The sequence below is a fragment of the Triticum aestivum genome, chromosome 5D (genome assembly GCF_018294505.1).
Source record: "Triticum aestivum cultivar Chinese Spring chromosome 5D, IWGSC CS RefSeq v2.1, whole genome shotgun sequence".
NCBI classification, from domain to species: domain Eukaryota; kingdom Viridiplantae; phylum Streptophyta; class Magnoliopsida; order Poales; family Poaceae; genus Triticum; species Triticum aestivum.
In genome coordinates this window covers 30,933,684-30,956,907 of record NC_057808.1, presented here as the reverse complement: position 1 = coordinate 30,956,907, position 23,224 = coordinate 30,933,684, and the positions used below count along the sequence as shown (strand labels likewise).

At 40.9% G+C, this 23,224-nt stretch overlaps 3 protein-coding genes across 17 annotated transcripts; 1 reads left to right on the top strand and 2 right to left on the bottom strand.

The window, feature by feature from the left end:
- Positions 1-108: 108 nt before the first annotated feature.
- On the top strand, positions 109-8,604 carry LOC123119231 (uncharacterized). 8 transcript variants are annotated; one of them, XR_006458540.1, is made up of 24 exons: positions 109-402; positions 2,021-2,188; positions 2,288-2,347; positions 2,442-3,119; positions 3,240-3,380; positions 3,492-3,611; positions 3,726-3,942; positions 4,022-4,113; positions 4,227-4,325; positions 4,423-4,515; positions 4,622-4,903; positions 5,022-5,112; positions 5,249-5,329; positions 5,473-5,675; positions 5,758-5,919; positions 6,037-6,150; positions 6,329-6,424; positions 6,568-6,836; positions 6,940-7,111; positions 7,245-7,358; positions 7,463-7,595; positions 7,711-7,811; positions 7,923-8,110; positions 8,316-8,604. XR_006458540.1 is itself a non-coding variant. In XM_044538951.1 (24 exons), the coding sequence occupies exons 3-23, from the start codon at positions 2,102-2,104 to the stop codon at positions 8,104-8,106; spliced, it is 3,456 nt and encodes a 1,151-aa protein (XP_044394886.1). In that variant the 5' UTR covers positions 130-402; positions 822-908; positions 2,021-2,101; the 3' UTR covers positions 8,107-8,110; positions 8,316-8,604. The 8 variants fall into 8 exon arrangements, 5 of the variants coding, with proteins under 5 accessions (XP_044394883.1, XP_044394882.1, XP_044394884.1 ...); XM_044538951.1 differs by lacking the exon at positions 7,463-7,595 and adding an exon at positions 822-908 and having other exon boundaries at positions 130-402; XM_044538952.1 differs by lacking the exon at positions 7,463-7,595 and adding an exon at positions 822-908 and having other exon boundaries at positions 130-402; positions 2,265-2,347.
- A 371-nt stretch (positions 8,605-8,975) lies between these two features.
- LOC123119232 (protein FAR1-RELATED SEQUENCE 5) lies at positions 8,976-13,929 on the bottom strand. 2 transcript variants are annotated; one of them, XM_044538953.1, is made up of 8 exons: positions 13,163-13,929; positions 12,905-12,945; positions 12,574-12,779; positions 12,410-12,487; positions 12,253-12,318; positions 12,071-12,124; positions 9,285-11,978; positions 8,976-9,180 (listed from the first exon to the last, which is right to left on the bottom strand). In XM_044538953.1, the coding sequence occupies exons 3-7, from the start codon at positions 12,685-12,687 to the stop codon at positions 10,674-10,676; spliced, it is 1,617 nt and encodes a 538-aa protein (XP_044394888.1). In that variant the 5' UTR covers positions 12,688-12,779; positions 12,905-12,945; positions 13,163-13,929; the 3' UTR covers positions 8,976-9,180; positions 9,285-10,673. The 2 variants fall into 2 exon arrangements, with proteins under 2 accessions (XP_044394888.1, XP_044394889.1); XM_044538954.1 differs by having other exon boundaries at positions 12,071-12,318; positions 13,163-13,924.
- A 1,033-nt stretch (positions 13,930-14,962) lies between these two features.
- On the bottom strand, positions 14,963-22,999 carry LOC123119233 (senescence/dehydration-associated protein At3g51250). Of its 7 annotated transcripts, none has more exons than XR_006458546.1 (8): positions 22,302-22,998; positions 21,626-21,698; positions 21,051-21,242; positions 19,694-19,981; positions 19,065-19,197; positions 17,394-17,556; positions 15,785-15,872; positions 14,963-15,362 (listed from the first exon to the last, which is right to left on the bottom strand). XR_006458546.1 is itself a non-coding variant. In XM_044538955.1 (4 exons), the coding sequence occupies exons 3-4, from the start codon at positions 21,158-21,160 to the stop codon at positions 19,690-19,692; spliced, it is 402 nt and encodes a 133-aa protein (XP_044394890.1). In that variant the 5' UTR covers positions 21,161-21,242; positions 21,626-21,698; positions 22,302-22,997; the 3' UTR covers positions 19,236-19,689. The 7 variants fall into 7 exon arrangements, 1 of the variants encoding a protein (XP_044394890.1); XR_006458543.1 differs by having other exon boundaries at positions 15,785-15,824; positions 22,302-22,997; XR_006458544.1 differs by having other exon boundaries at positions 17,394-19,197; positions 22,302-22,999.
- Between the last annotated feature and the right edge of the window lie 225 nt (positions 23,000-23,224).

Below are 23,224 nucleotides of genomic sequence, written 5' to 3'. Positions count from 1 at the left end.
GCACAAAGGACGTTTTTTGAACTCTACTGTATTACTTTTTTTCTGGAGGGTTTTTGTGGAAGATGCCAATGTTTTTGCAATAGATAACCTCAGGTTGTGCGGCTCTGCTTCTATCTTTTTTTTGGCTGGCACTGTTTGAATCGGTGGGAGAGAGAGAAGGGGGAGACGAGGGCGAGCACATCGAAGACGATGGCCTGCGATGTCGCCGCCGACGAGCCACCCGCCATCCCCACCGCGCTCGACAAGGCCCCCGCCGTCTGCCCCGTCCAGGAGCCCCGCGCGACCGACAACTCCCCCGCCGTCTGCACCGTCCGGGAGCTCCGCGCAGGCGACGCGCCGTCCGCCATGGGCAGGGGCCCCGATCTCTGCGCCGGCGACACTGAGCATGCGGCACACGATAGAGTAAGACCAAGCCCACATCACGCTATCTCTATGATGTTTTTTTTCGTTTGCATGCAGGGTTCCAGTTTGGTTCCGCTCCGTTCAACTCCGCGCTGCGATTTCGTTCTGCAGAATGCGTCGCCTCGCCGCGATTTTTTGTGTAGGTCACGTTGGAGTAGTGGGTTGGGCAGCAGAGGGGTGAGGATTTCGATTCATTGAGCCGGAATCTCTATTTGATAGATGTCTGTCTCTGTTAGAGAAATTGTACGGCAAGTCTGAATTTGTTAGATTCAGAGTGTGGTTATGCGGCAAGGGTGGGTGCTTTTTAGGTGTTTCTCCCTATGAGGGGATTTTTCTGGTGATCAAAGTGTTTGAACAGACTAGCTGTTTCGCTGTTTTGATTGGCTTATGTTTATGGAACATTTATTTTGTCTGTGTAGATGAAGGGCTTGCACCCTAGTTGAGATGGCCGAACTTCTAGTCTGGAAGACCATGCATGCTTCTTCTTTTTTCTCAGTCAGCTCTGGGTATAACAAACAGAGCCAGCATACTACTTTCAGCTTTGATGAATTGTTCAAGCTTGATGAAGGGCTTGCACCCTAGTTGAGATGGCCTGATCAGTTGAGGCTATTTTTGGCAACCTTGATGAATTGTTCATCAAATTAAGTCATCCCTAGTATATATATATCAGTTGTCTATGCTTTGCCTTCTTCTTTTTGTACTTATTTATACCTCTTTTGTGCTTAAATAATGTTCTAATTGACTGAAACATTTTCAATTTTTAGTGAACTCTCCCAAAAAAAATCTGAAACTAATGTTCCTATGTTAATTCGTATCACTACCTTTGACTGTACAAGGAGGCATATATCAAAATTCAGAGCAGCCTTCCATTTTTTTTGTTAACTGTTTTTGATTGGCAATCAAGCAGATCATGCTAAAATAAATCTGGTCCCTTATTCAAACCAAGGTAGCTGACGTAGTCGCGTAGCGACAGTACTTCTAATTGATCAGTAGGAGTAGTTCAGCACTGGTGTTGTAACCAGATGTGTTCCATGCTTCTGGGTAGTAGTTTATGCTTTTTTAGTTCCTGATGTTTTTGGTTTAATTAGTAGTGTATTTTTTTGAATGTGCACCCTAACTTTAACTCAGTTCTTTTTTCTCAATGTTTGGTTTAGTATTTTTCATGTGTCACCATGCCACGCATTTTTTGTTTGATTTTTGTAAGTTTTAAGAATGTGCTTTTCAGGAATGTTTTTTGTCGATGCTTGATTTTGTAAGTTTCAGAGTGTGGGATTCAGAATGTTAGCACATAGTTTTTAGATGTTTTATTAACAAACCCAATAGATCTGAATGTATGACAATTCTCTTTTTAATATACACAAAAACTCAAGTTGCCTGAGTGAAGCTGAGTGTGCCTCAATGACATATAAGAGTGTCTACAAGTATGTTTATGTTTTTCCTTCAGCTTATTGCTATGTAGACAGTATATTCGAATGTACACAATTAACAAACTTGGAGTTTTTTCGCTGGCTGCTCATGTTCTGGTTTGGTGTTCCATTTTCACACTATGTCTACTAGAGACTGTTTTTTGCTGCTGCTCATGCATTTTTTGTCTAAATGTATGTTTTATCTTAAACAGGAGCTTTTAAGCAAAGATACAAATCCTGACCTTTTGGAGACAAACAACAGTAGCCAAGAACATGATTCAGGGGATGACACCATGAATGACAAACATGAACAAAGTATAGTGGATCTGACAGAAACAGACGCATCTGACGGCATGCTGTTTGACGGCTTGAGAAGAATTGTAATTATGTTTTGAACTAGTAGAAGCTAATTTTTATTTTTGTGTGTCGTTTTTTGTAAGTTCAATTTTCCGACAGAAACTTTCCATTTATTTGTACAGTTAGAGGAAAGACAAGAGAGGAAGCAGGAAAGGAGTGCTTTGAAAGAGAAAAGGAACAAGGTATGCTTTTTCGGTTTTTTTTCATTTTTGTAACTTCTGTGAGCCATAACCAATTTTTTTTCTAGAGAATAATACTTCTTATCCCCATTTCCAGAGGAGAAGGCCAGAGGAAGGAAAACCCAAACGACACATTAACAAAGAAAGAGCAACTGCATACAGCAGATTTAGCATTGGATATTTCGCAAAGATTGTTGATGTTGTGTGCAAAAGCAATCATAGGATGGAGGTTGTTAGGAATGGTGGTTTTGGATACTTGCTTGAGCTCGATGATTGTTATGTTCCATGGCCATTCGCACAGTGGGTCGCGGACAACATATCCACAAAAGATGAAGCAATTGTACTTGGTGGGAAATCAATTCCTCTCAACCCTGAAGCCGTATCATTAGTTCTTGGTATACCAGCAGGCGGAACAAAGATCACAGTGCTAGACGAGGAGTTTGGCAAAGCGGAGTTTCTATCACTGTTTGGGCTAACAGATCTTCCATCCATAAGTTTCTTCAGGAACAAGATTATAAATGAAGAGCTGCCTGACGACGTTTATCTTCGCTGCTTCTTGACTGTCGCACTAGCAACCTTCCTGTGTCCCACATCCAACACAAAGCCAAGCACCAAATATTTGGGAGCACTTGTGGATGTGTCAAAGTCAAAAGATCTTGATTGGTGCTCTTTTGTCCATACATGGAATATCACCTATGTCAAGAAGTACCAAACAGACAAGCTGAAGCAGAAACGGATAACAACCACTTTGGGAGGCTGCATTTATCAGCTAGCAGTATGCGCCTTCTTTTTGTTTTTATGAAACTTTTTGTTAATTTGATTTTATTTTATGAGCACTGTGTTCTCATCAAACATTCTCAAGGCTGCATTTGTATTTTTGTTGTTTATTTTGCAGGTTCGGTGTCTAGACTTCAACAATTTTGGATCAATAACAATTCCACCAGCACTACCCAAGGTTTGTTTTTGGAAAGGACAAACCATTAAACATTTCAGCGATATGCTAATTGGGAAAGATGGATTATATGGAGCTCTTCAAGTAATTATCATACTCTGCTATTTTTTTGCCTCTGTTTTATGCGTATCTTTTTGGTTTCTTACATCTACTCCTTTTTTATGTTTGTTTATTGTTTTCCATTTTTTTTGTCAGATAAAAGATGAGGCAGAAACTTGCTATGCAGAAACTGACGGTGCATGGGCAAGCACCGCCAAGAACTCAAACATCCAAAAAGCTCTACAAAGGGTCTTAGGCAACTCTTTTTCAGATAAGGTAAAATGCATGAGAGTTGGTTGAGAGAGCAACTTCAACAGTCAATTTAAGCTATTTTGGTTTCCCCTTTTTATATTTTTTTATATTTTTGTGGAATTTTTTTCTGCTTGTTAGATCAAAGAAGATATATTCCTCAATTTCCAGGAGCGTGTAAAAGATCAAAACCTGACCACTTGTCTGATAGCAAAACAAGTGTTGCTGGATACTTTGAACATTGTCTCTTCTTCTTTTAATGGCTCTCAACATACAGAGAAGTTAGAGTCATCCGACAAAGATAATGGGTCTGGCAGTACTATTAGAGTTGATTCTAATGGGATTGAAATTGGCAGTGGTATGTTATTACATCATTTTTTCTTGTTCTAATTCATGTTGTGTTTTCTGTAATAAGACCCCCACTATATTTGTGGCAGATCGAAGAGGCAGGAAGAAGAGAATGAAGACGAGTACACAGGAGTCAATAACTTCAACAAGTAAGTATGTATTGTTGCAAGATAAAATAAAGGTATTTTTGTTCTTATTTTTTAGTCTTTTTAAATCCACATTTTTCGTGTGTAATTTTCAGTTCATTTTTTTTCTGTACCAAATTTATGACTATGCCCATGGTCACACCTCCAGCAAAGTACACCTGAAGTTGACACACAAGGAGTCAAAGCTGAATTGCAACCAGTACCATGGAATGGTCCTATAAATGAGCCCAAACATCAAGATGAAATGGTTAGTTTCATATAAAAACAGAAAATCTAACGTTTTTTTATCCTTTTTTCTTAATTTTTTGTTATTTAACATGCAACTCTGTAAACTAATTTGCCAGGAAGTAAATTCTGAAATTGGTAAAGGATGTACACATATAGTTGGACAACCGGTGCGTGCTGAATGCATTGCACTGCAACAAGAAGCCCACGAGGTTATATGTCATGTGTTTCTTTTTTGTCAACACATTTTTTTTCTTTTTTAGCTTGGTGCATATAACACTGACACCAACCACTTCAATTTTTTTTGTTGTGTTGCAGGGAGAAAGCATGAACAAGGTTGGCCCTGCTAAACACAACCAAGACACAAATATGTTGGATGGACATAGCAACATCCTCGAGCGCAGTGTCAATGCTTGTCCTATTGAAATAGAAGCACCACAGAAAAGCACTAGCCTGAACTACATGCTATTATCAGCTAGATTGGCAAAAGCAGTGATGAGCACGACACAAGTTAACAATTCAAAGGAAGTATCCACCAGAGATGTACAGACAACATTCACAGGGTTACAACATAATACTGTTAACAACAATAAAACACAGGTACACCCCCTGAGGAATTCATTTGACGTTTGTCTTAGTGTCATCATTCAAAGACGTTGTTCTGTCTGTTCTTTTTTTGTATAGACCAACTGAACCTATGTTTCTTCTATGAACATAGCATTGCATAGACACTAGTACCATGGAGCAACGAAATGAGAAGCAAGCAGTGGTTTCTGAATGTGTGGAACATCAAAACAACATTGACAAAGGTGTTTTTCCAGGGAAAAACTTTCACACATTTCAGAATTACAAGAAGCACTCCTGAGCACGTGTTTCTTGTTTTTCTAAAGTTTTTTTGACTTGCTTTGTTTCTTCATTTACTTGTTTTTTGTTCATTCGTTTCAGATCAAAACACTGCGAATAATGTCAGCGATTACAAGAAGCGCGTTGAACTTGATATAGATATCAACATAGCACTATCAAACAGTACTGCCTACATTTTTTCATTTTTCTATTATTGATCAGACAATATTTTTTTGTCTTTTTTTGCATGCTTTTGCTGGCAGTGATTTTCTCATTGTTTTGTGCCTTTTCTCTTTTTCTTCTTCTTTTACATGACAACGGGATAGACGATAAGCAACAACATGTCAAAGAGTTACAGGACACTTTGCATCCATTAGATATTGCAAGGCAAAAGTACTTCTTCACAGATGATGCGACACCTAGCTGCAGAATTCTTCCAGACCATGATGATTGTGGGAATCAAATAATAGAGCCAGAATTGTGGCGCCCATTAGAGATGAACTCGGAAGAATATAATTCTCAAATAGAGGTAATTGTTTCTCCATAGCCCCTATTGCCTTTTTTTAGTTGTCATTTTTCTTACACACCCAATTATATTTCTACAATTGTAGGAAGCAAAGAAAAAATATCCATGCAATGCAAGCAAGGATGAGCAAGAAGTGCAAGGAGATTCCTCCATACAGTGTGCGCAGAGACAACCCGTGTCCACAGGCATTTGCAAGTACAGAGACTTTCTTCCACAGTTTGAAGAAAAGGATGGCATCATCGACTTGGTATGTCTTTTTTCCAAAAAAATTATCTTCGTTTCTCGCTTGCTCTTTTTCTGTTTTCTAATCTCCTTAGTTTTTCCTGTGTTTCATTATAATATACAACAAAACATTTTTTTTCAGACATCGCCTGTTGCACGCATGTCACACACTTGGGGCAGAGCAACAACATACTACTCCCGAATGGGCAAATGGAACAATGAGAACGCTGAAAGTCCTACACAAAAGCACAAGAAGGTATCATCATTTTTTGTTATGTTGCTTATGTTCTTATTTCCTCTTTTTTTTTTACTTTTTTTATAAATTCTGCTCTTTTTTTAAATGTGTGTGAGTCTGCCCTCTAAATGTGTGTTTTTGGTTTCTTTTTTGATTGATTGCTGAACACGTCCTCTCAACATTATTTGCCACTTTGCAGAGATATTCAACAACAGCAATTTTAGGGAAGAGGCTTTTTTCAGATGAGTTTGATGAAAATGATGAACAAGAAGGCACTAAACACCAACCAATCCCTGTAAGTGACTACCTACATGTAAATTTGTTGAACAACTTTCTTTTTTATGTAGCTCTTTTTGACACCTACTTCTCTGCAGCATCATCTTTTTTTGCTGTCACACAAACTAACCATAAATTGTGTGTGTTTATGATTTTTTGTAGGTGTCTCCGGATGTTCAAGTTTTGGGGGAAAGATCATTCAATGGTTCATGCTCTAGTATGGTAAACACGGCGGACAATTTATACAACACGAAGCTATCATTAGGCACTTCATCAAGTGGTAAAGAGAATTTGCCTCCAAAAAGGATAACACACCCAAGCAAGTGGCTCTCCTCACCATATGATCACAACGAGAGAGGACCTCTTCAGCCACATGAGATAGAGCTACACAGGGGCATAGTGGCACTAAGCAAAGTTGAACCTCACAGAAGGTTTTTTTTCTACACTTAGATTTCCCACTTTTTTCCCGTGATTAAATGGTTTCTGATATTTTTGTTGCCTTCACTAACAATACTGGTTCTCAACCACTTGCAGCAAAGTGGTTGTGTTGATTGACAAAACAAGCCTTTTCCTTGGACAACTTGGCGATTCATTTGGTGTGAGTGGTCACGTGGAAGCATATGTTTTCAATGTTTTCTGTCGGATGCTCTTTCGAGAGAATCATCCAAGGAGATCAAAAACGCACTACTTCTTCACTACACTAGGTGTAAGTACAAAGAAATTTCATATCCAAGCACAACTCAACATATTTTCAACATAGGGTTTTTTTTGTACAACACTTTACTGGACTTCTTGGGTGGAAGATCAATAATTAAATTTTGTTCTTTTTCACAAATCAGGATTATTTTCTTGAAAATTGGAAATCTGAAGAAGGAAGGAGGGAAATGAAGAGAAAAACACTTAGAAGCTTCAATGGAGCTGGGAAAGCATTGCCTCTACACGAAAGTGATCGTGTATGCTTCATTACACCAAACTATATTAATTTTTTTATTTTTGGGTTTTTATTATCCTTTGTTTTTAAAATTTTGCAATCAAATTGTGTGTCCAAAAAATGCAGATCTTCTTTCCGTCAGTACATGATGAGCACTGGTTCTTGTTCGTTGTTGACATTATAGCAAGAAAGTTTTGTCTTCCTAGATTCATATTATGAAGGGAACACACCATTCCACATCGGGATCAGAGATTTGATGGTTAAAACAGTTTTTCTAATCTTTTCTTTTTCTGTTATTTTTTAAATTAAGTTGGTAATGCAACACCCATTCATTTTTGTGTTCCTAAACATATTCATTTTTCAATTGTCTCTAGATAAACAATTTCATAAAAACATGGGAAGATTCTAATCTGAGAGGAATGAGTTTCAGAAAGTTTGGTGTAGAGTACCCAAACATGCCAAAGCAAATCGGAAGGTAAAAATAAGCTAATTTGTGTAAATATAAATTCAGAAACTACTGTTTTTTTCATTTTACTTTTTGATATTTTCTTTAATTTTTGTTGTTAAATTTTCTGCAAAAAAACAGCGACGCTTGTGGGATTTTTGCTCTTAACTGGATGCAAACTTGGGCTTCGCGAAATCCTATGCAGCGACAGTTCACAATGAACGACGTAGCAAACGCAAGGGTCAGATTTGCTGTTGACATTCTATTTAGTATTCACAACACAGAGGATCAAGGCAAAATACTCGTCAAGAACTTCGCATGGTAAATTGGTATGTTTTTACTTCTTCCATTGAAGCAAAGTTTTTCTGCTTTTTTTAGCAATGACTTGTGATACAAAATTGTTTATCTTTTTCTCCTGTCTTTCCAATTTTTGTGTATTTTTTTTTTTGCGTTTGCCACTGTAAACAAAGTTCCTTTTGTTATTGTATGTCATTTCCAGGTTACTAACTAGTTCTTTTTTTTGTACTTCTTCAGAAGGTCAAGGAGGCCAACCAACTGCAACATTCTCTGTAATGGATGGAGGAATACTACAATAAAGGACTTTAGCAAGATGATCAAAAACAATCACAAAAGTTAAACAACATCACAAAGTGTCCGGTGTACATGGAGGAACGATATGTTTTTTTCTTTTTCATTTGAAAGCAAATCCAAGTTGTATAGCAGTGTCGTAGAAACTGGTCATTAACCAGAAAACAATTTGGAATGTCCCATTTTGCTTTCAGCTCAATATCGAAACATCGGTTTTAGAGTGTTCTTTTTCTAATTTGTTTTATGCTTTTAAGTCTGATTATTTTCAGTATCCCTCTTTTTCTAAAAATTTTATGTCGTCTATAGCGGCACTAACGAGAACATTTTTTTGCCCTTGTTCTTTTGTTTCTATCATTTCCCCCCAACATTTCTTTGGTGCAGGATTTCAAAATTCTTTGGCACACGGAATCTACTTCTACACCGCAAGCGAAAAAGTGGATGAAAAAATTTCAAGGAACCTACTGTGTTAAGGTCAGTGTTGCTACCCCAACAGTAAAGCAATTTTTTCCCTGGTTTTTGTCTACCAGTCTACCAGTACAACTGAAATTTATAACTTATGCATTTCCTAAAACAGTCTTAAAATAGTAGCAAACGTGCTATCATGCATGAACAATCATAGTTCCTTCTTGTTTTTTGTTCAGTGGCTCAACAAACAACCAAAACTTGAGTGCATTTACATTTTTCCAGTCATCACTTGCATATTTTTTTGCCTTCTTGAACTTCCAGCACCCAAATTTTCATTTTTCTTTTGTTGCCTTCCTCCTCGGGTTTGCACCAGCTGGTTGCTTGCCCGTAGATGTCCCAGATGAGGCTGCAATTTTTTTCATCAAAATGAATAAAATGAACTACAAGACCTTTTTGTAATGCTGGAAAAGTTAGGTAACACCAAAAAGAGAAAAGTTTTTGATGTGAAACCTGAGGTTTGTTTGCGACTGACTTTCTCTCTCTGAGCCAAATTGACATCTTCAGTACTTGCAGTACAAGAACTTTTATAATGATCAGGCTTCCCACACCGACTGCATGTGACTTTCTGTTTAGATGCCAAACTTTCCATGAAAGTTTTGTAACGTCCTTTTTGTGGACGCCCTTTTGACACTGCAACATCAGGATCTTGAAGTTTGTCTCCATAACCATCAGGATGCGGTGCTGCATCAGTCTCTGTTGTGTCCTTGTCAACATTTGCTTGTTGCGCTTCTGCAAGTTCATCCTCTTTAGTCATCTCATCCAACCTTTGTTGCACCCTTTCACATTCTGCTACAACATACAGATATTTTCTGTTTGTTGATGCACCGTCCGAGGCCATCTCATTGAGCCTGTTGGATAGAAGGGTATACCTTAAGTGTTGACTTCCAGCAGTTAGTTCCAAAGGAACATTGAAACGGATGTCCCGTATGTCCTTTGTATTTTTTGGCCTCCACCTGTCTATGTAATATTTTTCTGGCAGCACAGGCATGTTGAGATGAGAAAGGACTCTCAAGACATGGCAACACACAATGCCATCTTTCTGAAATTTCCCATAGATACAACTGAACAACTGTTGCTGCAAGTTCACAATCACAACAAATCTTCGCGTTCTGAAATCCTTTTCAGCTAGCATTGGTGTCTTGTAGACTTCATATTTCACATTTCTCTCAACCTCTTCAACATGCAAATTCAGCACAAACTTTATATGCTTTTGGAATCTGTAAAATATCTTTCTGTTGTACATTTTTGCAGCTTGTATCTCAAGCTCACTTCGTGCCCAGAATGTCGGCGAAGTTGTTCTTGTGATAGAGTCTTGCTCCCTCTCCTTATCTTGTATGGTTTCTGAAATCTTCTGGTACTCTTGGAGGAAGCTGATCACATTGTGAGTTGACGTGATGTTGTCCTTGAAAATGGCGTTGGTGCCTTCACTACGCGCAGTAGAGTGAATGAAGGGGAAGAAGTCCGTCTTGAAATACACAGGGACAAACCTTTTCCTTTTCTTCCACATGATTTGGAAATACTTCACATGCCCAATGTTGTATCTCTGGATCATCTCTGTCCACAATTGCTCAAACTCAGCCACCGTCAGAGAGTTGTGAATGATGTCACTGAAATCATCATGCAGTGTTTTATTTGCTGCAAAAGTCCTAGTACATTTTTCCTCAGCCTTCTTTTTAATATGAAACAAACAACGCCTGTGGCAGATATGCGGGAAAACTAAAGGGATAGCTGTCTTCATCCCAGCATCCTCGTCTGTTATGATTGTGGACGGAGATTTCCCACCCATGCAATGCAAGAATGTCTCAAACAACCATTGAAAGGTGTCAGCTGTTTCATTCTCTATGATAGAGCAAGCAAACAAACAGTTCTGGCCATGTCCTGTGACACCAACAAAGGGAGCAAATGGGAGGTTGTATCTGTTTGTCTTGAATGTTGTGTCGAAGCTGAGGCAGTCTCCGTACAGCTCGTACATTTTCCTAGAATACCCGTCAGCCCAGAAAATGCACAAAACTTTACTTGCGTCATCAGAGACTTTAGTTGTTTTGAACGCATAGTAAATTGTGGATCTTCAGCTTGTCTCTTCCTGAAATATGTTAGCACCTGCATCATGTCATCTTGATTGCTCTCTTTGCCAATGGCTGTTCTAACATTGCTTACATGCTTTTTGGTGTAAGGAGTGTTCCCGCCTCTCAAGTCACTTAGGATTGCTATTATTTGTCTTGTTGGTAGCTTCACAGCATTGAAAGTTCGGATTAGGAGTTTCTCCTCCTCTGTCATGTAGTTATGAGAACGAAGGTATTTCACTTCTGTGTGAGGACTCAAATCATGGTTGTGTTGTAGGTTTATGGTTGTTATCACCCACTTCTCATCCTTCTTGGTGACAATGAGCTGAGCTTTACACCCTGTTATTGCAATGGTGTTTGCTTTTTTCTTCCTTGCGTTGCGATAGGGCTCTTGTCCTGTTTTCTGTTGCCTTGTGTCACGTCGTTTCTTCTTCCTATTCTCTTGTTCTTCTTCATCAATTACTCTTCCTGACCGATTGCACTTGAAAGTTACCCGAGTTGCTGCACTGCCTCCTTGTTTCTTGCCACAATATCGAGATGCTTTGATCACAGAAAAACCAGCAATTGAGGCATACTCATTGTAAAAGTTGTAAGCTGCATCATCTGTATCAAAGACCATGTCCACATGGGGTACGTGATGGCTGCGCACTTCTTGGCTAGCACTCTGAGCGGCTTCTATACTGTCATTTTCAAGGAATATCAGTATATCATCCTGTGTTAATTTTTGAACTTCGCCAGCTGCACCACTGTTTTCTTCTTCTCCAGCAGTTGTAACAGTAATCTCAGAGGCTTTTTGCAACAACACTGGAGAATGATCATCCTCGGAATCAGAATCATTGTCAGAAGCAATCTCATTTGACACCATAGAGCCGTTTTTGATTCCTCCTGCTTCTGTCTGCATTTCATTGTCCCAGTTCAAATCATTCAAGCTTTCTGAAAAACGGTTGTCAACAAAAGGTTCAAGCTCTATATCATGTTGGTCATCGACTCCAGATATATGCTGAGCTCCACCCCCAGTGTGTGCTTGTAATGGATCTTCTGAAGATCTACTGTATCGCCCAGTTATCATGTACATATCGTTCTGTAGAGAGAGTTTTTTTATAGTTATACACAGCAGTCAAACAATTTTTATTCAGGGAACATAGACACAAGTTTAAGCAGGAAAAAACATACCTCAGTACGAACAAGGCAATCTACTTGCGATTGTGAGGATGCATATCTAGCACCCTGAAAATTAGAACAGCTCTAGTTAGTTCTGTTTGTTTGATGTTTTTTTTTTCTTTTTTGGGTTTATTTTTGTAAGTTAATACAGTTTTTATCCACGACAAGCAAACAGGAGTATGTTAGTAGAGAACCTCTTCTTCAGCAGCAAGTAGGAGTTGCGTGTATGACATGGGGGCTTCATAAGCGACTTTGTTTGCCTGCATCATTATTTTTGCCAATTTCTTGTAAAACAATCGTAGTGGAATTTTTCTTTTTTTCTTCCATTTTCTCTAAACTGTAAACACTTACAAGGGGTTGGAGCGCAGTACACACTAGGTTGGAGTCACCCACTGAAGTATGTGGACCCAGGTTCACAGGCAAGTTTACCTGCACAAAGAAGTTTTAACATTCACAGAAATGTCTACTGACAATTTTCAAAAGCAAGGGTTTTTTTTCAAAGTGCCCAGAAATACCTGTGTATTGCCTTGACTATTGAAGATACCATACATAGCTGCACTCACTGGAATGTTCAGGGCATTCCCTTGTGTTCTGTTCATAGAAGCATGAGGAAGCATCTGATTTTGCATCCAGGGGTGTGTATGATGCAGCCCTTGGTTCCAAGCACCAGAAGTCAGCCACTGTTGCTGCTGGGTATCTTGCCCCCCCCCCCCCTGTGTTTCTATGTTTTCCACATAATAGTAGAAAAGATCAGACATCAAATTTCTGTAACCAAATAACCAGAATAGTACAAGCAAGATTCAGATGTTCATTAAAATTTCATTTGCTTTTTTTGTAGGCACTAACCTGAGAACCAAACAGAGAAGCTCCATAAGCATCAAGAACAGCTGCAATCAATGTCAAGAGTTTTCTTTGTCAGGTATATGAAGGATGCAGCACCTAGGAAGAAAGCTCCTTGTTTTTTTACGAATTTGCAGCTATGGGGGTTGTTCTGTATTCACTTTTTGTTTTTTTCCCTTTTTTGTGTTTTTCACAATAGAATTCTGAAGAATACAAGAACAGAGACAAGAATCCGAGATCTGGAGAGGGGAGAGGCGTGCATACCCTGGTGAGTGCTTTGTGCCCTCTGATCTCTTCCTGCATCCATGTTTTTGCGTGCTGCGATGAGGGTTTGTGATTTTCGTGGATGGGGGCTGGCGGCTGGGGCTGGAGGAGGAAGGAGGAGAAGTGGGTGGGTGTGTGCCCTGGCGGCTTCCTCTGCTCACAAGCTTCCTTCCTCTGCTCACATTGCCATTTTGGAGGGGAAAGGTGTGTCCCCTGGCGGCTAGGGCTGGAGGAGGAAGGAGGAGGAGTGGGTGGGTTGGGGTTGAGGGTTTGTGATTTTCGTGGATGGGGGCTGGGGCATGTGCTGCGATCAGGAGAAGAACAGGGAGGAACAAAAAGCAACAGAGCTTTTTTGCTCCTGTACAGCGGGGCCCGGGCTTTCTTTTGTCTTTTTTCTGCTTTTAGTCAAAAAGGCCCAACAAGGACAATCAACCCAAAAGGGCCCACAACCTACAAATAACAACAGAACAAAGGGCCTGGATTGTATTCGGCCCAATAGGGCTTTGTGCGGGGGAGAAAGGAGCCTGGCTCGGGCGTGCCAGGTGATCGGGCTGAGACAAATAGCGAACGACGTCATCACCACGTCATTCGACTGAGACCAATCTATTTCTCAGTCGAATGAGTTCCAGGCGCTCCCTAAATTGCTACACTACGGGCAGATTTCACTGAAATAACAGCTACGGACTGATGTGGCACAACTAGAAAACAATGCGAGCCGCAATTCCCGGGAAGAAAAAAGCTGAGCACCAACCGTCTGATTCCACCTTCTCCCGTAGATGATTCCGTATGCCTGCGGTCCGTAAGTGTAGCATCGTTGGTGTATTTATAGGCAGGAGGTGGGACAACCCGGCGGCTGGCGACGGGCCAGACGTCCCGATTTTTCTGGACTAGATAGGGATGCAATCTCGCCTCGAATCTTATCATCTCGCTGATGTTTATCTTTCTTTTTCTTGACGCGTACGCCTGCACGCAAAATAAACAAAAACCATCTTGTGCGTACCTAGCTACCCGACTGCCGGTGGGCCGGGTTCGTTCGATCGCCATCTTCACACTTCTCTCCAGGGTTTGCTGGTTGAAACAATCGCAGGTATTCAAGTATGTATACACGCGCTCGCCGGCTGGTATATACAGGTACTCAAAGAAATACACATACTGTATGTTATTCTTGTGGGCACGTCGTAGACGTGGAACTCAGCCTTCTAGATTGTAACCTGCATGTGTGTATAAGACTATGCCACGGAGCATCAAGTGCAAGTATACATTGGTTAGTACGTGAGCAAGCTTAAAATGCAAGCATGCACGTACCATTGCATCGAGGATTGCCTAATGCGTGTGTGTACGTATACACCCAATATAAAACATAGATGTGTATAACTTGCACTTAGAAGGAAAAAAATACATTTATACTTATATCTTCTGAAAATGGTAATCACAAAAATACGCCGAACACGTCTCAGCACGCGTGCGAACCTGTACGCGAAGAGCTGCGCCCCCTCTAGCACACTAGATCGGTAACGCGCCTTGGCGCGAGGGTGCCTCTCCCGACGTTGTGGTTATATAAATAATGTTCAAGTTAGTAGTAATCCAGGTTTAACATACTTACTCAAACAAGATATAACAAAATAAAAGTAAGAAGAAACATTCACATTTGATAGAAGCAAGACATTATGGAGTTCAACATCACCATGAGATTATCACAAGGCAGCATCGAGTTTAGTGATATTTATGTACACATCATTATTGAAGATCAAGAAATCTTATAATTTCATTAGAAATGATAAGACATTTTTTATCCATATGGTACATGCAGTTAGAGCTATAAATAAGAACACAGGTCCATGCTCAGTATCTTTCACACTTAAGGTAATCTTCATAATGTCAATACCAAATTTCAATTTTGTGGCAATAACAGTTGCAAAAAAATTCACAGAACATCATCTCCTAAGAGCATAGAGCCTAACACTACATGCTGAACCGAATGCGAATTTCCTGAATCAACATATCACTAAACATTCGTGTCCACTAACATCATAGCATGACCACACCAAGCCATAGTGGTAGTGGAGACACTGATTTTACATGGTATAGTAGTAAACTATATTAGATAGATAGATAGATGGATAGATAGTTCCGCCCAGACGCCTTGTCACCCAAATTTCTTGCAAGACTTGCAGCAACCGACTTGTTTTAGCGTAAACACCTGGTGATGCAAACAGTGATATAAAAGAAATGACAGTGCCATACAATCGTTATGCACCCAGAATGATAATGGTTCAATAAAAACATCAAGATACATCACATCTCTTCGCACATATCAATGTCATACCAATCTATGGCATACGGTGCATGTCTAAAAGGTATAACAAAACACAATAGAAGTGCAGACAATAGCAATTCAGTATACTGGAATGAGTAGTGGCTTAGCCCTAGGAATGTAAAAGGCAGTAGACATATATAATAAAGGGGCATTAATATGCATTTGTAGTAGTTTGTGACACATGATAACGGGCAATAGATCGCACACATAGCTTGCTTTCACATTTCACACCAACTGAGCACAAATCAAGGCATGATATGCACAAAAATAATAGAGAAGCCAGTGAGGGAGAAGGGATGGCTCACCAATGCACCCCCCAGATCCAAGCTCCAACACTTCGAGGCCCTTTTGGATTTTCATGGAAAACCATATAGACACATATAAATAAATAAACTACAAAAAGAAGATGTTATATATTGTAGTACTAATTCCAATCGAGGCATGATTATATTATTGGAGGATGTTGAACTCAACGGGTTATATTCTTATTGATTCCTTCTGATTGTTTATTTGCTGAAAGCCCACCGGTCATGAAATCAACTGCGGGTGATTGTTAATTACAATACTGTGAATAAACATAAAAGGTATATTTTGCCTTTATTAATTATTAATTTTGACTTCATATTCACAAAGAGTAATACCTAGTTCCATTCAAAGGTTGATAAAAGGCAGAGTGCTAGCTGATGTGAATAAACTCAGCAACCTGGTTGTACTTAAGCTATAATTTATCTTTATTTTTAGTTGTGAAGCTCCAGTTTATACAATAAAATATGTGTGGCAGAAAACGAAAGCCGATGCATCATTTAATTCATATTTGCTTCGTAATACTCCTATTTGGCAGAGCAATCAGCCCAAGTATAAGCCGAAAAAACACAGGATGTGCCACAACAGAAGGTATTAACTATGTGGCGGTATATACTATTTCCAGTTATGTTCAAACTTTCTTGCCCCAATTTTCAAGCCTAAGCTTTCAAAGTAAGGGTTGATGAAAAAACTACTGGAACAATGTATAGTGTAAGTAGTCCGGCTACCATGATTATATATTTGGTCCGTATCGTTTTACCTCGTGAAAATTGAGAATTTGTAGGTAGCTTTCGTTGAGGAAGCAAACTTGCACTCACCAGTTGTGTTATAAAATGTTACTGCTGTGAATTACAGCCCTCCCTCCCTCCCTCCCTCCCCTCTCTCTCTCTCTCTCTCTCTCTCTCTCTCTCTCTCTCTCTCTTGTGTGTGTGTGGTGTGTGTGTGTGGAATAAAGTATTTGTGGCAATTAAGAAACAAACGCCAATCTGCGTTCATTATTAAGAAATATCCTCTAAACTGGTATGTTTCTTCAGGCCTACTGTTTGTTGATTCTTCAAGAAGTGTTGATCTATGCTATGAAGTCAACATATTTTAGCTATGTAAAAGCTTAAATAGTAGCATATTTTGATAGGGAATTACAATAATGGTGTACCTATGTTTAATGATAGGAGATGAGGGTAACAGAATGGCTGGGAACTTGTAAGAAAAGCCATCAGAGACAAATCTTATGATCGTCATAAAGCTTTACTAATAAGGAAAATCCATCAGAAAAATAGTACCAAGCTCCTCTTAAATTTGAAGAGATATTCTAGGAAAGCAAAGAGAGACATTATAGCTATATTTAGTGTTCTGAAGCATTTGGAAGAGATCCAGTAATATTCATCCCACTACAAAGTTGCTCACTTCTACCATAGAACTATCAGATATAGCAGGTACAATTTGAAAAATGAATAGTAATGTTAGCCCAAGCTCAAATTATTTACGTAACATAGGAACCAGTTCATCCACAAATTTTGGATAGGTATGAAACAAATACAACTTCACATTAAACACAAATTTTGGATAGGAATAACACAAATACAACTTCACATTAAAAATTATGAGGTGTACCTCAGGTGAGTAGATCCTGTGATCGACTTCTTCCATCCCTTTGGAAAATTCACCAATCTTTTGCAGAAGAAGTGGAGGCGTTTCAAAATAACAACTTCTGACTACCTCCTCCATCGATAAAAGAGAAGAAGAAATTATATCATAAAATTATACAGCGAGTCAACTGCAACAAAATAGAAAATTACGAACCATTAGCAATAGTTTGGAACCCTGGATTACATGATTGTGTAAATTCAGCACATGACACCAGCAAGATAATTGATTTATTTAGATAGTGGCACCAACAGACATAGCCTTACAGATCAACAATTATTATAATTAAGGATATGAACAAACATGGGACTCAGGAACCAGCAAGGCATCATGTTGTGTTTCCCACAAAGACCATGAAGCATGAGCAACTAATCATAGAAGCAGACACAAACTTGGTAACCTAGACACAACATGGGATGAAGGGAGAGCACAAATCCAAGCAAATGCAGAGCAGTAAATGTCAGCTGTAAAAAGGAGCCAAAGCTTCAACAATGTTGTGAAACATATTTTGGATTAAGTAAAATCAATATAAGCATCAACAACATTGATCTATTTCTCAAAGTTGTCCCAGTTTTGAAGGCGATGATGAACTGTTTGAAGGTACTGACTCGAGAACATGTGTGAGGCTTCCGAAAACATCTGAAAACGAGCTGCCATAATCTACACACATCCAGCAGCACCATGAATTCAGTTGCAGAAAGATACCACAGGGAAGACACAACCGTCCAAGAAATGAAATATGCAGCACCACCATTGAATTATCCAACAAAAGCATAGGATAATACAATCTAAATAATAATGACAGAAAGGTTCAATCCATTGGCATCATATGGTATTAGCAAAATAAGCAAGATCAGACCTTAAACAACAGAAGATATTAAAGCGTTCAGGGTAATAATCAAGCCTTGTGACTGGCAACTGGTAAAACAAAAGCATACATTAAAGGCAGATATGAAAGACATGCTAATCTCACACAAGAGCACTCACGACAAATCACTAAGTAAAATGCGATGTGTTGATACAACCAAAGACATATGTGCAACTGAATTATGGTATTTACAACCCGCTGGCACTCATGCCTAGTTTTATTGATCCATACATGATGTAGGTGCAGCGCCACTGACCACTGCAACATCGTGCAGACAACCCGCCTAGAGGCATGGCACCCGCGAGCACCGTCGCATGTGCCACTGTCAAACACTATTGTACTCATATCCATATCATAGAGTCGTGCCACCTCTGTTTCCATCATCGCCAAGCAGGACGTCGACCACAAAAATCTAAGTTTAACTATCTGAATAGTAGCTACAGCCTCAAGTTTGGCACAATTGAAGAAGAAACGGGGAGGAGGAGCGAGCTGTGGTGAGCTATATTAAGATTCATTTAGATGCAATGCTATTGGAGGAACAACTAACTAACTGATCATGATTTTGATCTATCATGACAATTCAATAGCCACCCCTTTCTTATTTTGTTCTCTCGTTCATCTTCAGTTAGTACAGGTCACTGATTACTATAGGTTCATCACCCCAAAAAAAAGTCATAATCTTGTATATAGCCACAAGGAATTAGAAATTAGCAGAAAAAAGTACCATGGAACTACTGGAACTACATACAGAGAGAGATAGAGAGACAGACCACCATCGACAGCCAGCAAAGATACTTAAACCCGGGCTCCTTGTCGCCGGCGGCCACGTTCCTGGCCTTCTTGGTCAGCTGGGCCACGCGCTTCTTGGTCGCCGCTGCAGCGTGTAATTAAGCACAAGGAAACCTAAAACCATGATAGCATAGCATGGTGAGGAATCTCAAAATGAAACAACACAATCAGCCTAAGGTGCACACACTTAAGTTAGTCCAGTTGCAGAATTCATCAAAATGCAGCTGTCTGCAATCACGGATTTCTTCTCCTATGACATCATGTCATTGCTATAATTCACCAATCACCATACATAGCAGGACCAACCAGACAAGATTAACATAGCACCAGGGATGCCAAACAGCAGAACAAGTAAAACAAGTGCAATCAGGGAGATTATCCATACTAACCATAAAGATTTTTAACACAAATACCATCGAACGCAAATGCAATACCCATGATGGCACATTGCATCACGATTTAATCTAATAATCTAATCTAACTATGAACTGTGATGTGCCCAAAACCTGAAGCATTTATTGATTTATGCATCACAAATCCCATTGAATAAGTTTGCTTGACCACAAATTAGAAACACATTTGATGTGAAAATTGAGAAAGAAAGCACTACCTTTTGATACACCTGAGCATCTCCGGGCAGACCTCGGCCTCATTATCGCCGGTTTGAATCCTCTTTCGGAGCACCTCGTTCCGCCAGCGGAGCCTGTCCACGGTCATCACCCCGCACCACATGATCCCCTTGGCCACGTTCTCGGCGCCGGAAGCGTTGGACCTGGCCACGGCGCTGCCATACTCCTCGACGTTTGGCGCGACGGCAGTCCAGTACGCAGCGGCTTCGACCTCACCGAGCACCCCGTCGGCCAGCCACTCGTAGCCAGCCATGCAGTGGACGGAAAACCTGGTGTAAGCGCAATGTTAGAACTACGATTCGTCAAACATAACAATATAGGGCATATCACGATCATATCCAATCTAACCCAATCGCATCTCAAATTTATAGGATAATCATTGATTTATTATGGTATGTGAGATATAATTCATACTCATCTAGGAAGGTCGTGAACAACCAAGCAACATATCCTGAAGTCAACGGTCGCATATATTCCTCCCATAGGATTTCCCTGTGCTGAGCTAATCTAACGAGCATATGACTGCTCGCAGAACCGAAACACTCAGCCACACATTCAACAATCTCCGTCCCTGGTAACTAAAGTGGAACCGCAGAAACAAAACGACATCAATTGACTGATCCAGTTCCAAGTCCCAAACTGGTAGAAGGCCGCACTGGCTCTGCTCTCATTCAGAAAGCGCCACCCTGATCACGACCTAGTCGTCCTAAACTCGAGCCAATCCAGCAATAGCTAGCGAGGCGCGCCGAGGCACAGTATACAGTAGGAGGAACAGGGATCGCGTCACAGGACCGGGTTCAGAATCGGGATAAACCGAGCCGAGAAGGGCGGCTCAGATCGCTCAACTTCCAGATCCCGGATGTGTTTGCAACTTGCTCAAATAGGTTGCTAGTTACCTTTGGACCTGAATATCGTGTACTGGTATTTTAAAGAGACCAAAAGTTCAATAAAAAATTAACTGATAGTCAGTTATATAAGGATCAAGTTTCCGAGATTAAGAAATCAACAACTTGTTGGTCGACCTCTCGTTCGCACACATGTAACTTACCTGCAAATTGACAGACATCAATGCTAAACTTTGGAAGAAAAAGACTGCTACCAGTACTGTCAGGTTGTGTGATCCTTTTGCTTGCAAACTCAATCTATGGTGCTTCATATAGCTTTAGGATCTGAACCAAAGCTACAAGAGAGTTCAACCACTGAAGATAAAATAGGTGTGAAGTTTTCTCTCCCTTGTAAATAAGTTTCGGAGATTCTTTCCATGTTCCTATCTAACTTTGGATGCAAGTCTGAATGTGTCATTGTAGAACTGCAATTATTGACTTACTGCAAACTTACACTTGGTTGAACACTTTGAACTGCAGTTTTTTGCAGCTGACACCCAAGTTGTCGTCGTCACTGCAGCTCAAGCTCTGGCTGTCCATTGGCTTCCTGATGCATGTCGGCATCCTACTGAACAGGTTCTCTCACAACATGAAGAGCGCCAAGGCCGTAATTACTCCGAATTTCTTCCTTTGTGAAAAAATGATACTGCAAGGTAGATCATTTTATTGTACAGTCAGCTCTCCAAAAACATCTAAATTTCAGTGTACAATCAAAATCCAAATCAATGTAATATGCAATCAATGCACGGTTCAACACCCAAAGCAATGTACCAAATACATTCTAGCAGTAAGTATAGCCAGAATGTATAAGAACATGTGTTGCAAAGAATTGCTATTATAGCCTAACATTTCTATAGTTGCACACATCACATGTTACAGATAGATAAGATGCCCACATACAATAGAACAAAAAATAAATAACAGGGACAAAAGCCTTTGATTTTTCCCTAATAGATTGACTTAAGAGCACGGAAATGCTCTACTTGTAATGATAGTTGATGCAGGTCTATGAGGTTGCCAATAGAGTACCTTGTAACTCCACACTTAGTCTGACAAAATGATGATGTCCGCCTCACGGCTTCGGTTCCATGTCTCAACAGAGCTGGCAGAATTGAGAATCACAAATCATGAGAAAGGGAATACACGGAAGACGTCGTGAAAATAAATTTGTCAAAAGTACAGGGATCAATGAATCTTCTATGGAACAGAGAATTACACACCACTTAGTTTGTCAGAATCTTCTATGGTTTATGTATTCATGATCAAAGCTTAATTGTTAGTATACATCTACATAGTACACGGATGAAAACATGGGAGCATACCTCAATATCATTTCAAGTATACTAATAGAAAATAGCCGCCCATTATATTAGAATTTGTGTATAATGGATAAACTGAATTTGTTATTTATTTTACAGAACCAGTAGAGGATGTTCATACATCCAGTCAAAACCTGAAACCTCAGCTCATCAGAATCAGATTAGCTTTACTCTCGAAAAGAATCAGATTAGCTTTGTCCTAATCGATTGAAACGACCACAAATCCCAGCAGAAATATTAGTAGAATAAATCTAGTCACAGAATGGAGCGCAGGCAGGATGAGGATCAGACGCAACTTACCCCTAAACCACGACTGATTGGGCTTGCTCTACATGTGTCACGAAAAGAGACAGATCAGGAGGAGTGGGATGCAGGGAGTGGCTGACCTTGAGCGGCATTGGCCTAGCAAAAAGGTGTGCCGGGTGTTCCGGTCTCGCCAACCCTCGTCTCTAGTCTGCTCTCCTGGCCCCAGCCTGCATCTCGCATCTGTTGCTTGCTCAGGCCCAGCACGCCGCCGCAGCGCCGTCCCCCTTCTCCCTTGGTCGTCGCCGTCGCCCGCTGCCCCGCTCGGCCAGTCGGCGGGCCCCCTCACGCCACCACCGAAACAGAATCGGGGAGACCGGAGACGTGCTCCTCCGCCTCCGCCTCACACCCCATCGAGTCACGGCTGCTTGCCTGCTTCGAGCCTTCACTTCACCTGCTCTCGCCCACTCACTGTACGACGTCCCCGGGGACGAGCTCGCGGACGGGGAGGACGGAGCCGAGGGAGGCGGCCACGGGAGAGTGCTGCGCGTTGCCGGCAGCCGCCGGAGTAGGCCGGGACCGGCCGGCGTAGGTGGTGGCGGCGAGAGCCTGCGGGAGAGAGAGAGGGAGGGCTGGGTTCGGTTCTGTGGCCCGTGCCCAGGCGCCATCCTTCCTCCTCTCGCTGGTGCTCATGATCGCCGTGTCCAGGTGAGGAGGCTGGGGGCGGCGCGAGGGGGAGCAGCAGCGACGGGAGAGGAAGCGGGAGGTGGCGTGAAGGGGAGAAGGGAGGGGATGGAGGCTAGGGTTCTCACCCAATCGGCTCTCATCCGACCACGGGCCAACCAGCGCCCAACACGCACGAAGAGGCAGGGCGTGAAAAGACGAGGTTGCCCTCGGCGGGGCGCGCGATTTACGTGCGGTGGCACGAGATCTTTACCGCGGGAGTAACTATTCATTGCTACAGCTCCTTTTTTTATCCGACGGCCCAGCTCTTCCAGCGGCTTGATCCAACGCCCGAAAACGCATCAAGCAAACGGATCCGACGGCCCATGATCGCTGAGCTCTG